Genomic DNA, 15,826 nt, shown 5'->3' on the forward strand with positions numbered 1-15,826 from the left:
TGAATCTGAAATCTGAATCTGAAATCTGAATCTGAAATCTGAATCTGAAATCTGAATCTGAAATCTGAATCTGAAATCTGAATCTGAAATCTGAATCTGAAATCTGAATCTGAAATCTGAATCTGAAATCTGAATCTGAAATCTGAATCTGAAATCTGAATCTGAAATCTGAATCTGAATCTGAAATCTGAATCTGAAACCTGAATCTGAAATCTGAATCTGAAATCTGAATCTGAATCTGAAATCTGAATCTGAAATCTGAATCTGAAATCTGAATCTGAAATCTGAATCTGAAATCTGAATCTGAAATCTGAATCTGAAATCTGAATCTGAAATCTGAATCTGAAATCTGAATCTGAAATCTGAATCTGAAAACTGAATATGAATCTGAAATCTGAATCTGAAATCTGAATTTGAAATCTGAATCTGAAATCTGAATCTGAAATCTGAATCTGAATCTGAATCTGAAATCTGAAATCTGAATCTGAAATCTGAATCTGAAATCTGAAATCTGAAATCTGAAATCTGAAATCTGAATCTGAAATCTGAATCTGAAATCTGAATCTGAAATTTGAATCTGAAATCTGAATCTGAAATCTGAATCTAAAATCGGAATCTGGAATCTGAATCTGAAATCTGAATCGGAAATCTGAATCTGAAATCTGAATCTGAAATCTGAATCCTAAATTTGAAATCTGAATCTGAAATCTGAATCTGAATCTGAATCTGTTTCTAAATCTGAATTTGAATTTGAAATTAGAAGTCTGAATCTGAATCTGAATCTAAATCTGATCTGAAATCTGAAATTCGAAACCCGAATCTGAGATCTGAATCTGGAATCTAATATCGAAGAATGATTATATTAAATTGTTTTATTCTTCATTCAACAATTTAATTTTATTGACAGAATAAGCCATTGATTCTCAAGTTGTTTTTCAAGTTTACAAACTAGAGTGCGATCTGTATATTTCGAACGTGGGTGTTTCTACCCATCGAAAATTGCTGAAAGATCGAAGCGCCATGTACCATGTATTCTATTTGAAGATAAATAGGTCATGGTCAACTGTCAATTTCTGTCTTTCGTTGGATGATCGATTACAACACTGCATTTCACTGACTGTGACAATTTTGTTGATATTTCTTTTTTCGCTGCTCAAATGGATATCCATTCTTCGGTCGGATCCCGTTTCTGAGCTATGCGCTTATGGTTAATAATAGAACAACGGATTCGGAAACTAAGTTAAAAAAACGGTCTGTTTATTTTTGTTTTCCTTTTTTCTCACCCACAGCTATTGTGGTGGCCCACCTCAGTCCACAATTGCCAGTTCGGCGAGGCGGCTTCAGTCACAGCTACCAGCTGAACCCCCGGCCTGTGTCCAAAATGCCATGATGCGCCGCGATAAACAACCCTTCACATACACACCGGGTGGCCTCGACCTATCACAGATCAAGTCTCCTCGAATGGCTAAACGAATATCGCGGAACGCACAATCAGAGGGGGTGGCAAATCAACCAAAAATCTCGCCATTAGCACAGGTTTGTTGTAATTGATTTGCCGAAAACTGTTAACATCATAATTTCAATTAATTTCGCAGAATAACAGTAGTAATGGCCAGTCTCCAGTATCTCCAGCAGCATCATTAGGAGCCGCTGCTATGGGTATGCCATTTCAAGTATTTCCCACTGGACCACCAGCACCACCCCCGCCTCCACCACCAAGTGTAGCGAAAAAGCCTGCAACAGGACCCACCAACAATGGTAACAGTGCACCAATGCCTCCACCTCCCCCGCCACCATTTTCTTCAGCAGAGCAGAAGACACCGAGGCCTCACCACAGTTTCGAACCTCCACCGATGGGGTGCAGACCAAAGATAGCAATCCCACCAAACCCGATGGCAAATCTTAAAAAAGCGCCTAGGCCTCAACCGAAAAACGATTTCTGGATAGAGGAATATCGAAACGAAAAGCGTCAACAGGTACCTGACAGACCTAGTCAACAGTCAATGTACAACAGTAGACAAGCCGACAATGAAGGTAGATTCGAGCTCTAACCCCAGTAACAAGTCAATGTGAAATGTGATTAATTCAATCATTATTGTTTCATTATTTCAGTCGCCCAAAATTCGCAAAATCGCACAGATGAACTTACTGTTAGGAATGAATCGCCTAAGAAACGATCACCAAGCCCATCCAATCTAACCGAATCATACGGGAACGGCTCTCGGTTGTCATCCATCAAGACACCGCCAGTCTATAGTCAAAGCCCAGTTCCACCCAACCTTCCACCTCCGATCACACCAACTAAAGTGTCACGAACTCCATCAGATACATCGACAGCGCCAGTGACACCAATAGAATCCAACCAAGATCACTCATCCAAGCCCAGACAATCCACACCTTCACCTTCAACAACATCAAGTACCATCAACAGAGCCACGACTCCTGTCTCAAACAGCACATCGACTAACGGCAACGGAACTGCTTCAGTCAAACCACCCACGCCACAAAAACCTCCTCCACAAGCTCTAGGGTCCCTTTACATACCACCAGCTCATGAGGTATTTGCTAACAGCAAGCAGACACTTCTGAACCAAACCAGTCCGCCATGGATGTCATCTAGACAGAACAGTGTTAAAGAACAGCCCGAATGGGTTCACAAGGAGGAATCCGAACTTCTTGAAGCTAACCCATCCAAGTCTAACATCAATAACGAATCAAGTGCTAAAGCTCCGGAACCCCTCGTAGTAGCCCCACAACCCAGTCCCCCGAAGCCGGTAGTAGTCCAACAACAATCTCCAGCTCCTCCATCAGCCCAACAGACATCACGATCCCAAACCGTTGAAGCGCCCCCCTCACAGCCGATCGTGTCACAAACAACACACTACATCCAGCTTCAAAACCCGATAAACAAGATGACCATACCGACGGTAATCCAACAACAACCGCCTCCCGCCAGCATACCGGCTAACCGGGGCTACCCACAGCAAACTCCCATTTACGTGCAGAACCAGATGTACTCACCGCAGCCAACGGTTTCTCAGAAGGTTTGTTTTGATGTTTCTTCCAGTGTTTTCTTACTTGACTTTAAATTTTTCCACTTACTGCCTGGACCCGAAGGTTATAAGACTTCAAGACCCTATGAAAGGAACAGACTGTTATAAAATGTGAACTCTGGAAACTTTCGATTTACCCATTTCAAAAGCCTCGAGATCATCCTTTACGTACGCCTCGCGTTGTTTGATGCGTTCCATTACTGCCAATAACCTAAATATTGACGCTGGTCGTAGAATCAACATGACAAAAACTGTGAATGCTGAAATGCTCGTATCATGGATCTGATTCGCTCTACATGAAGCTTCTTGCAGCTGCTCTGTACCGAAGTTTCGACAGAGCTAAATACACTCGCGAGGAGACGTCTTTCATTACTCTTTGAACCACGGCAATTCGGCATAATCCATGCCAAACAGTCGATGTCTTTTGATTGCCAAGGCAAAAAACATTGATAGATTCAGGTCAGATCTGGCACGAGGTTTCAGGGCTAATTGAACCGTTATGACCAATCGTTTTGGGAAACCTCCTATTCCGTTCACTGTTTCATTTTGCCTTGTTATCTTTTCGAGCTTATTCGTCCCAGTTTTATTGATGGTTTAATATTTAAAAAAATAAGATGAAACTTTATCAAGTGTGTGCTCAAAATCTCATGAACCGCCTATAATTTCGACATTTCTAAACATCCAACGGTTTTAGGTTTCTTTCAGAAACTTCAACAACTGGAAATATTTTGCAATAGTAAGCTTAGCTTAGCTTAGCTTGGTTGACTACTCATATCCACCTTAAATCATTGAACTCGAAATGCTTCATTAAAAGGTTTTTTTTAAACGATTCTAGAGGAACTTCGTATTTTTTACATTTGTTTTCAAACTATACATTTCGAATTCCATGATCGCTGGCGTGGCTAAGCAGAACAAGTTCCACATCGCCAATGGTTGCTACTCCGTTATTAATCGAGGCCATCAATTTTGCACAAAGTCCAAAAGAATGGTGCTTGGGATTAGCAGTCATTCTCATTGTACAAAACTGATACTCTCCCTTTTTATATGATTAATAACAGCGCCGGCCACGTCCTAGTAGTCAATGGGGAAAAAGGAAGGATTGTTAATAAGATACTCTTTAAGTTCAACCAGCAACCTCTCGGTACTGCACTCCAAAAAAAAATTGGAATAGTAAGAACCAGATTTAAGCTAGTATCACAAACTATGGAAACCGTCTATACGTCTGCGAATCCATGTTCAAGTATCCAAGGAAGGGGTTGTGTTAGTTGGTGAAAGGTGAAGATCAGGATCCATTTTGGTAAATGGTGCGATCATGAGTTTCCTACACCTCCTATGCTCCTAGACATTTCCTAAGGAAACTCCTATTTCTCTGAGGCATTCTATAAACATCCAAATAAAATGGATCGAGAAAAATATTGAAGGCAAATCAATACCATCCAAATTTCTTCCTTGATAAACTAGCTCTTTTTCCTAAACATGATCCCTGTTGAACCAAAGAGTTTACGAATGGGCTTTAATGGTTGAAGACGGAAAGTAACTTAAAATGACACAATTTTTTTCCAAATTGTTTTTCTATGAATATTGCATTTCTGAAAACTCTTTGATTCTATGCTATTCTGTGCCTCACATTTTAGAAGTCTTTCTCATCAATAGTAAATCAATAGAAAGTTAAGTTTATTAAAACATATTTAATCTGAAATAATAAAAATATGATGAAGAAAACCAAAGTATCCTTGTAATAAATATATTTTTGAAAGGTTATCTTATCAATTGATATGTATTTCATTTAGTAATTTTTCTGCAACGGAAATTTTCAAAAATATCTCTCATTCTCTCACACCACAAATCAGTGAAAACTTTAATTTTCTATGTAGAATATATAAATTTTTTTTTCAGTGATTTAAAAAAAATTAAATTTACATTCAGTTAAATTGGTTTTTAATCAATAATAAATGCGCCTTTTCTCGCTCTTGAAACGAAAAAAAAAAGGAAATAATGATTAGTGCAATCACTAAACCTTTCGAAATAAACTGTTTCGAAAAGTTTAGTGGAGAAAAGCAGAAGTTTTTCATACTTTTACTTTACCTTTCAATAGTCTGCAAGGATCAACATTTCTTTTTTTATATTACATTGTTCGTATGCATATGCAATTTTGTTCAAAACTGATGACTGGAAAAAAGTTTCATAAAATCAGCAACTATTGGGTTTACCAATTAAAAATCACAACTTCAAATTCAAAGCAAAGTATAGAGGTAAAAAAAATGAAACAGCGTAATATATCTATATGGTATATTCGTCGTCTGTGTACTTCCTTTTACTAATGTAGATATTGATTCAAATAACATTTTAACTCAGATTTTTGCAAACTTAAACAAATGCTTACTAGCATAATTTTCCTGATATTTTTAGTATGTGGAAAAAAAATAATTAAAACAAAATACTTAGCTTTGGGTGCGCAAAGGCAACCGAACAGCAAACTGCATCCCATCAAGGCAAGCCGTTTAGCAAGCATGATAAAACAGCACCACAAAACCAAGACGACACAGCACAAATTGGTTTGAAATTAACGATCCGATTCAAGTTTTTTTTTCAGACTTCGCAAAAACTGATTCATATTGCTCCTTGCTTGAATTTTATAACAAGATTTTCCTGAACACTCCGCGAATAGTTCATTAACAATTTACAATCGATAAACAAGCTCAAGAAAAAGAATTTCTCAATCGCTTTCGAATTTTTCATTTTGTTAAAAATCACTTTAAACTATTCTTCAATGCGGCCGCATCAGCAAACTTTTTAAACTCTTCTTCCCTTCAGAACAATATTTCGCCAATTACAAAAGAAACACAGGGGTAAAAACAGGACAACATCGGAAAACACGAACGAGAACCACATTTCTGTAAACCCATCACGAGCACACAATTAAAGCATTTCCCGTGAATTTGAAAACTAAAACACATGTCCTGCTAGGTAGTATTTCAACGCGAACACGAAAAACTTTCTGATATATTGCGGTTACTGGGAAAATTTCTAATCGCGCGACGGTAGCCTTCCGTGCGGTAGGCTAACCGGAGCAGTAAACACAGTTAAAAAATTCACTCTTACTCACTAATTTCATTGAAATCTTCAAATCATTATTTTGCAAGAGAGGACAAAACAAAAAATCTTCAAATCATTATTTTGCAAGAGAGGACAAAACATGAAGTCATCGGAATGAAATATTATTATTTTTAGTATTCATTGAGATTGAATTAATTACGAGCGTTAAAATCCCAGACAAAACAAAAAAAACAATCTACATTATTGAAAACACATTTTTCCATAGCCTGAGAATTAACTAATTTGGCATGACGAAGATTTTTGATGCGATAAATGCGTCTTTGATACTTTATATGCTGGTCGAATTCAATTATGTTGTCGTTAAAATGTAACAAATCGTATATGAGAAGTTAAAAAAAGGAGTTGTGTACGGTGAATAGTCTATTATAGGAAATAATACCATTCGCATCGCAAAAAATTGGACTGCGCACTCATAACTGCGAAATTTGTGCGATCTGTCAAATCAGTATAAAATCTGACGGTTTTCTACACGCTAACCGCTTTTCAGTTAAACTTTATACGGATAACTCCGACTGTAAAACATAGCACGAAATCCAACATTCAATGAATGATCGCTACCGTGTCGTCGAACTCTAAACTTATTTAAACAACTACAGGTTTTCATTTTTTTTCGTGAATTTGTCAGCTGGTTGACCCCATCGCAAACAGGTTTTTTTTATTATTCATTTTTCCGTGATTTTGACTGCTGATTGACCAAGTTCAAGGCAAACACAATTTTTTGTTTTGTAAACAATAGATAATCCGATAATAATATTTGGTATACATGTTTGTTTGACAACTTTTTATTAAATCATCTTTCAATGTTTTCCGCTTGTTCATCCGATTTAATTTCAGTCGATAAATAATCCTTATGTAGAACAATGCTCATTTTTTTCTTGAATACTGTAATTTTTTTTTACAGTGGTACCCTACGGGAGCCCAAATCAGCTATCGCAGAAATATAAAAAAAGAGTGGATCAGCAATATATCTATATATATATATATATATATATATATATATATATATATATATATATATATATATATATATATATATATATATATATATATATATATATATATATATATATATATATATATATATATATATATATATATATATATATATATATATATATATATATATATATATATATATATATATATATATATATATATATATATATATATATATATATATATATATATATATATATATATATATATATATATATATATATATATATATATATATATATATATATATATATATATATATATATATATATATATATATATATATATATATATATATATATATATATATATATATATATATATATATATATATATATATATATATATATATATATATATATATATATATATATATATATATATATATATATATATATATATATATATATATATATATATATATATATATATATATATATATATATATATATATATATATATATATATATATATATATATATATATATATATATATATATATATATATATATATATATATATATATATATATATAGATATATTGCTGATCCACTCTTTTTTTATATTTCTGCGATAGCTGATTTGGGCTCCCGTAGGGTACCACTGTAAAAAAAAATTACAGTATTCAAGAAAAAAATGAGCATTGTTCTACATAAGGATTATTTATCGACTGAAATTAAATCGGATGAACAAGCGGAAAACATTGAAAGATGATTTAATAAAAAGTTGTCAAACAAACATGTATACCAAATATTATTATCGGATTATCTATTGTTTACAAAACAAAAAATTGTGTTTGCCTTGAACTTGGTCAATCAGCAGTCAAAATCACGGAAAAATGAATAATAAAAAAAACCTGTTTGCGATGGGGTCAACCAGCTGACAAATTCACGAAAAAAAATGAAAACCTGTAGTTGTTTAAATAAGTTTAGAGTTCGACGACACGGTAGCGATCATTCATTGAATGTTGGATTTCGTGCTATGTTTTACAGTCGGAGTTATCCGTATAAAGTTTAACTGAAAAGCGGTTAGCGTGTAGAAAACCGTCAGATTTTATACTGATTTGACAGATCGCACAAATTTCGCAGTTATGAGTGCGCAGTCCAATTTTTTGCGATGCGAATGGTATTATTTCCTATAATAGACTATTCACCGTACACAACTCCTTTTTTTAACTTCTCATATACGATTTGTTACATTTTAACGACAACATAATTGAATTCGACCAGCATATAAAGTATCAAAGACGCATTTATCGCATCAAAAATCTTCGTCATGCCAAATTAGTTAATTCTCAGGCTATGGAAAAATGTGTTTTCAATAATGTAGATTGTTTTTTTGTTTTGTCTGGGATTTTAACGCTCGTAATTAATTCAATCTCAATGAATACTAAAAATAATAATATTTCATTCCGATGACTTCATGTTTTGTCCTCTCTTGCAAAATAATGATTTGAAGATTTTTTGTTTTGTCCTCTCTTGCAAAATAATGATTTGAAGATTTCAATGAAATTAGTGAGTAAGAGTGAATTTTTTAACTGTGTTTACTGCTCCGGTTAGCCTACCGCACGGAAGGCTACCGTCGCGCGATTAGAAATTTTCCCAGTAACCGCAATATATCAGAAAGTTTTTCGTGTTCGCGTTGAAATACTACCTAGCAGGACATGTGTTTTAGTTTTCAAATTCACGGGAAATGCTTTAATTGTGTGCTCGTGATGGGTTTACAGAAATGTGGTTCTCGTTCGTGTTTTCCGATGTTGTCCTGTTTTTACCCCTGTGTTTCTTTTGTAATTGGCGAAATATTGTTCTGAAGGGAAGAAGAGTTTAAAAAGTTTGCTGATGCGGCCGCATTGAAGAATAGTTTAAAGTGATTTTTAACAAAATGAAAAATTCGAAAGCGATTGAGAAATTCTTTTTCTTGAGCTTGTTTATCGATTGTAAATTGTTAATGAACTATTCGCGGAGTGTTCAGGAAAATCTTGTTATAAAATTCAAGCAAGGAGCAATATGAATCAGTTTTTGCGAAGTCTGAAAAAAAAACTTGAATCGGATCGTTAATTTCAAACCAATTTGTGCTGTGTCGTCTTGGTTTTGTGGTGCTGTTTTATCATGCTTGCTAAACGGCTTGCCTTGATGGGATGCAGTTTGCTGTTCGGTTGCCTTTGCGCACCCAAAGCTAAGTATTTTGTTTTAATTATTTTTTTTCCACATACTAAAAATATCAGGAAAATTATGCTAGTAAGCATTTGTTTAAGTTTGCAAAAATCTGAGTTAAAATGTTATTTGAATCAATATCTACATTAGTAAAAGGAAGTACACAGACGACGAATATACCATATAGATATATTACGCTGTTTCATTTTTTTTACCTCTATACTTTGCTTTGAATTTGAAGTTGTGATTTTTAATTGGTAAACCCAATAGTTGCTGATTTTATGAAACTTTTTTCCAGTCATCAGTTTTGAACAAAATTGCATATGCATACGAACAATGTAATATAAAAAAAGAAATGTTGATCCTTGCAGACTATTGAAAGGTAAAGTAAAAGTATGAAAAACTTCTGCTTTTCTCCACTAAACTTTTCGAAACAGTTTATTTCGAAAGGTTTAGTGATTGCACTAATCATTATTTCCTTTTTTTTTTCGTTTCAAGAGCGAGAAAAGGCGCATTTATTATTGATTAAAAACCAATTTAACTGAATGTAAATTTAATTTTTTTTAAATCACTGAAAAAAAAATTTATATATTCTACATAGAAAATTAAAGTTTTCACTGATTTGTGGTGTGAGAGAATGAGAGATATTTTTGAAAATTTCCGTTGCAGAAAAATTACTAAATGAAATACATATCAATTGATAAGATAACCTTTCAAAAATATATTTATTACAAGGATACTTTGGTTTTCTTCATCATATTTTTATTATTTCAGATTAAATATGTTTTAATAAACTTAACTTTCTATTGATTTACTATTGATGAGAAAGACTTCTAAAATGTGAGGCACAGAATAGCATAGAATCAAAGAGTTTTCAGAAATGCAATATTCATAGAAAAACAATTTGGAAAAAAATTGTGTCATTTTAAGTTACTTTCCGTCTTCAACCATTAAAGCCCATTCGTAAACTCTTTGGTTCAACAGGGATCATGTTTAGGAAAAAGAGCTAGTTTATCAAGGAAGAAATTTGGATGGTATTGATTTGCCTTCAATATTTTTCTCGATCCATTTTATTTGGATGTTTATAGAATGCCTCAGAGAAATAGGAGTTTCCTTAGGAAATGTCTAGGAGCATAGGAGGTGTAGGAAACTCATGATCGCACCATTTACCAAAATGGATCCTGATCTTCACCTTTCACCAACTAACACAACCCCTTCCTTGGATACTTGAACATGGATTCGCAGACGTATAGACGGTTTCCATAGTTTGTGATACTAGCTTAAATCTGGTTCTTACTATTCCAATTTTTTTTTGGAGTGCAGTACCGAGAGGTTGCTGGTTGAACTTAAAGAGTATCTTATTAACAATCCTTCCTTTTTCCCCATTGACTACTAGGACGTGGCCGGCGCTGTTATTAATCATATAAAAAGGGAGAGTATCAGTTTTGTACAATGAGAATGACTGCTAATCCCAAGCACCATTCTTTTGGACTTTGTGCAAAATTGATGGCCTCGATTAATAACGGAGTAGCAACCATTGGCGATGTGGAACTTGTTCTGCTTAGCCACGCCAGCGATCATGGAATTCGAAATGTATAGTTTGAAAACAAATGTAAAAAATACGAAGTTCCTCTAGAATCGTTTAAAAAAAACCTTTTAATGAAGCATTTCGAGTTCAATGATTTAAGGTGGATATGAGTAGTCAACCAAGCTAAGCTAAGCTAAGCTTACTATTGCAAAATATTTCCAGTTGTTGAAGTTTCTGAAAGAAACCTAAAACCGTTGGATGTTTAGAAATGTCGAAATTATAGGCGGTTCATGAGATTTTGAGCACACACTTGATAAAGTTTCATCTTATTTTTTTAAATATTAAACCATCAATAAAACTGGGACGAATAAGCGATAGAGGGTGTAGCATCACGAGCACACAATTAAAGCATTTCCCGTGAATTTGAAAACTAAAACACATGTCCTGCTAGGTAGTATTTCAACGCGAACACGAAAAACTTTCTGATATATTGCGGTTACTGGGAAAATTTCTAATCGCGCGACGGTAGCCTTCCGTGCGGTAGGCTAACCGGAGCAGTAAACACAGTTAAAAAATTCACTCTTACTCACTAATTTCATTGAAATCTTCAAATCATTATTTTGCAAGAGAGGACAAAACAAAAAATCTTCAAATCATTATTTTGCAAGAGAGGACAAAACATGAAGTCATCGGAATGAAATATTATTATTTTTAGTATTCATTGAGATTGAATTAATTACGAGCGTTAAAATCCCAGACAAAACAAAAAAACAATCTACATTATTGAAAACACATTTTTCCATAGCCTGAGAATTAACTAATTTGGCATGACGAAGATTTTTGATGCGATAAATGCGTCTTTGATACTTTATATGCTGGTCGAATTCAATTATGTTGTCGTTAAAATGTAACAAATCGTATATGAGAAGTTAAAAAAAGGAGTTGTGTACGGTGAATAGTCTATTATAGGAAATAATACCATTCGCATCGCAAAAAATTGGACTGCGCACTCATAACTGCGAAATTTGTGCGATCTGTCAAATCAGTATAAAATCTGACGGTTTTCTACACGCTAACCGCTTTTCAGTTAAACTTTATACGGATAACTCCGACTGTAAAACATAGCACGAAATCCAACATTCAATGAATGATCGCTACCGTGTCGTCGAACTCTAAACTTATTTAAACAACTACAGGTTTTCATTTTTTTTCGTGAATTTGTCAGCTGGTTGACCCCATCGCAAACAGGTTTTTTTTATTATTCATTTTTCCGTGATTTTGACTGCTGATTGACCAAGTTCAAGGCAAACACAATTTTTTGTTTTGTAAACAATAGATAATCCGATAATAATATTTGGTATACATGTTTGTTTGACAACTTTTTATTAAATCATCTTTCAATGTTTTCCGCTTGTTCATCCGATTTAATTTCAGTCGATAAATAATCCTTATGTAGAACAATGCTCATTTTTTTCTTGAATACTGTAATTTTTTTTTACAGTGGTACCCTACGGGAGCCCAAATCAGCTATCGCAGAAATATAAAAAAAGAGTGGATCAGCAATATATCTATATATATATATATATATATATATATATATATATATATATATATATATATATATATATATATATATATATATATATATATATATATATATATATATATATATATATATATATATATATATATATATATATATATATATATATATATATATATATATATATATATATATATATATATATATATATATATATATATATATATATATATATATATATATATATATATATATATATATATATATATATATATATATATATATATATATATATATATATATATATATATATATATATATATATATATATATATATATATATATATATATATATATATATATATATATATATATATATATATATATATATATATATATATATATATATATATATATATATATATATATATATATATATATATATATATATATATATATATATATATATATATATATATATACATTCACTCCTACAATAAACGAAATTTCAAAATTTTCATTTTTTCGGACACTCAAAAGCAAAAATTAGCACAGGCGAAAAAAACAAGACCGCACTCGACCAAGGCTTGCTTAGTTCCTCTATTTTGCAATAGTAAGGACATAGAACAAAGTTGGGTATGCGAAACAATTAACATGACATAGATTCCATACATATTCGACTATAGAGCCCAAAGAAGAAACCGCTTCCTTCTACCAGGTCTTCGAAAACGCTATCTCCCTGGTCCTGGATCCATCGAATGGAAGAACGAGCTCGATATATCTAATCCCGATGCAGCCGCTGCGACTTTTTCAAACATACTGAACTACATAATCGACTGTCATGTTCCGAAACGTAGCTCACTTTCCCACGAGCTTCCTGGGTTACTAATCAACTGCGACAACTGAAGACGGCTAAAAACCGTGCTCTTCGAAACTTCAGCAAGTACCTCTGCGCAAAGGTATTCTTCCTCCTTCTTCCTTCAAGTTGAACATGGCATACGAACAAAGCAGTAGGCGTTGCTACCAGAACTATCTCCATCGGCTACAGCGCAATCTTTTTGCTGAGAAATTCTCTAGCGTTTTCACAACTGGATATTGCTGTGAGAAATATTTCACCTCTAGATTCTTTCTTAAAAGGTATTTCCTTCGATGGCGCAGCCATTTTAAAGGCCACAGCAAAGCTGAAAAATTCATCATCTACGAGTCCGGGCGGGATACCAGCTAACTTCTTGAACTGTTTCATACAACATTTGCTGACTCCCATCAGACATATTTTTTCAAGCTTCGATGGACTTCGCAATCTTCCCCTCACTTTCGAAAGAAGCTTACATTTTCCCTATTCACAAAAAGGAGATGAGAGAGATTTTAAAAACTACCGCGGAATATCAGCTCTGCGTTCGATAGCCAAACTGTTCGAATTTTTTTATCTGGATCCGGTTTTCTCGTCCTCAAAGCAATACTTTTCCAACGATCAGCACGGATTTTTGTCGAAACCATCCAGGACAGCAAATTTGCTGACTTTTACATCGTTCGTGCAAGATAGCTTTACCATGAAGTTCCAAACTGACACCCTCTATACTGATCCATCTGCTGCTTTCGATAAAGTAAATCACGATATTGCTATCGCTAAACTCGAACGCTTAGGATTCTGTGGATCCCTACTGGATTGGTTTTGAAGCTTTTTAACGGGACGAAAGTTATCAGTGCAAACTGGAAAATAATTTTCAAGACCATTCTCCGCTTGATCAGGTGTGCCCCAGGGAAGCCACTTGGGACCGATAATTTTTCATATCTATTTTAAAGATGTACTCAGTCTCTTGGAAGGCCCAAAATTTGCGTATGCCGACGACCTCAAACTTTTCCACACCATCAACGGCCAAGACGATATCGATCTCTTTCAAAGGTGGTTCAACACCTTCGCTCGCAGGTGTGACACCAACCGGCTACCTGTGAACCACAGCAAATGGGTCAAATCATTTTCTCGCAAGCGGAACCCTCTTCACGCAGAGTACACTCTCGGGAACGAAAACATCGCCCGGGTGGACCACATCAATGATCTGGGCGTTTTCTTAGACCATTGGCTGGAGTTTAAAACAAATTATATCGTTGATAAAGCTTATAAAAGTCTTGGCTTCTAATTTCGCGTAACGAAGGAGTTTAAAGATGTGAACTGTCTGAAAAGCTTGTATTGCAGCATAGTTCGCTCAACTCTCGAATATGCCTCTGCAGTTTGGTGCCCATTTTACCAGAATGGAGCTGAATGAATAGAGGCAATCCAGCGGCGCTTCATGCGGTATGCTCTGCGACACTTGAACTTCGTTTACTCAGTTACGAAAGTCGATGCCGCCTAATTGATTTTGAAACGCTTCACGTTCGTCGAAATGCTGAACGAGCTTTAGTCGTAGCAGGTCTCCTAGCGTCGAGAATTGACTCTCCCATGCTGCTGGAGGCTATTCCCCTCAGTGTGCGACCCTGAGGATTAAGCAACCAACATCTGCAGCTCTATGTTTCCATCCGGCTTAATAACTACGGAGCCAACAGCGCTTTAATTGAAATTTTGAGAATTTTCAACCGCTTCGCCGAGTACTTCGACTTCGACGTTTCAAGGGCTGCTTTACGAAGAAAATTTTTTAATGGTTCCGAGAACATAGTAGATTTAAGTAGTATTAAATCATTATTTTATTAAGTTTTCACTAGGATCTTACACAAATAAACATATAGGATATAAGGGATGACAAAAAAACAACTGATGAATAATCGTGTCCCTCATTCCTAGGAACGCGTCATACCGATCCAGATCGAGCAGTCACCTATAAAAGCACCGAGTGCAGCCCCTAGTTTTGCACCACCACCGTACTATAGCCCAGGTCCCCAATTTAACAACGTCCAATCGCCCATCACCGTTGGATATCCACACAGTGGTAGATTTCTCTTACACTCTGTTCGATATGCAATCATCTTATATCTTATACGTATCAAACGCACAGGTTACAGTACGCCAACGGCCATGTTTACCAATCCAAATCACTTCGTGAACCAAGGTTACAACAACATATCCTACCCGCCAACGTCTCCGCAACACACGGTCTACCAACAACCACAGCATCATCCGCATTATTCACCGGCTCCGACATCACAACTACAACAGCAACAGCATGCTCACGCGATGCAACAGCAACGCATGCAGCAACAGACACCGACGCAGCAGCAACCACAACACCAACAACAACAGTCGGCCGGTGGCGTACGAATCATACCGATCAAGGTAGAAGGCAACGGAGACACTGCGACTACCGTTCGTGGACCACTGTCTCAGACACCAGCGATAATTCAAAGGTAGTGTACCGTCACCTACAATCTCTCGAATACGTTGGATTTACCTCGCGCACGCTTGCAATCTATAGGCACCAAAGATTAACCCCATTTTTTTCTTGTT

At 34.8% G+C, this 15,826-nt stretch overlaps 1 protein-coding gene across 6 annotated transcripts in view; it reads left to right on the top strand.

Annotated features, from left to right (window-relative positions):
• LOC129749858 (protein piccolo-like) overlaps positions 1 to 15,826 on the top strand; it is an 87,427-nt gene that overhangs the window by 58,875 nt on the left and 12,726 nt on the right. For all 6 annotated transcript variants that reach the window (XM_055744953.1, XM_055744947.1, XM_055744948.1 and 3 more), the window contains exons 2-6: positions 1,290 to 1,536; positions 1,596 to 2,034; positions 2,113 to 3,044; positions 15,167 to 15,311; positions 15,378 to 15,726. In XM_055744953.1, the coding sequence (XP_055600928.1) occupies positions 1,290 to 1,536; positions 1,596 to 2,034; positions 2,113 to 3,044; positions 15,167 to 15,311; positions 15,378 to 15,726 (2,112 nt within the window). The remainder of the gene's footprint in view (positions 1 to 1,289; positions 1,537 to 1,595; positions 2,035 to 2,112; positions 3,045 to 15,166; positions 15,312 to 15,377; positions 15,727 to 15,826) is intronic.

The sequence above is a fragment of the Uranotaenia lowii genome, chromosome 2 (genome assembly GCF_029784155.1).
Source record: "Uranotaenia lowii strain MFRU-FL chromosome 2, ASM2978415v1, whole genome shotgun sequence".
Classification (NCBI taxonomy): domain Eukaryota; kingdom Metazoa; phylum Arthropoda; class Insecta; order Diptera; family Culicidae; genus Uranotaenia; species Uranotaenia lowii.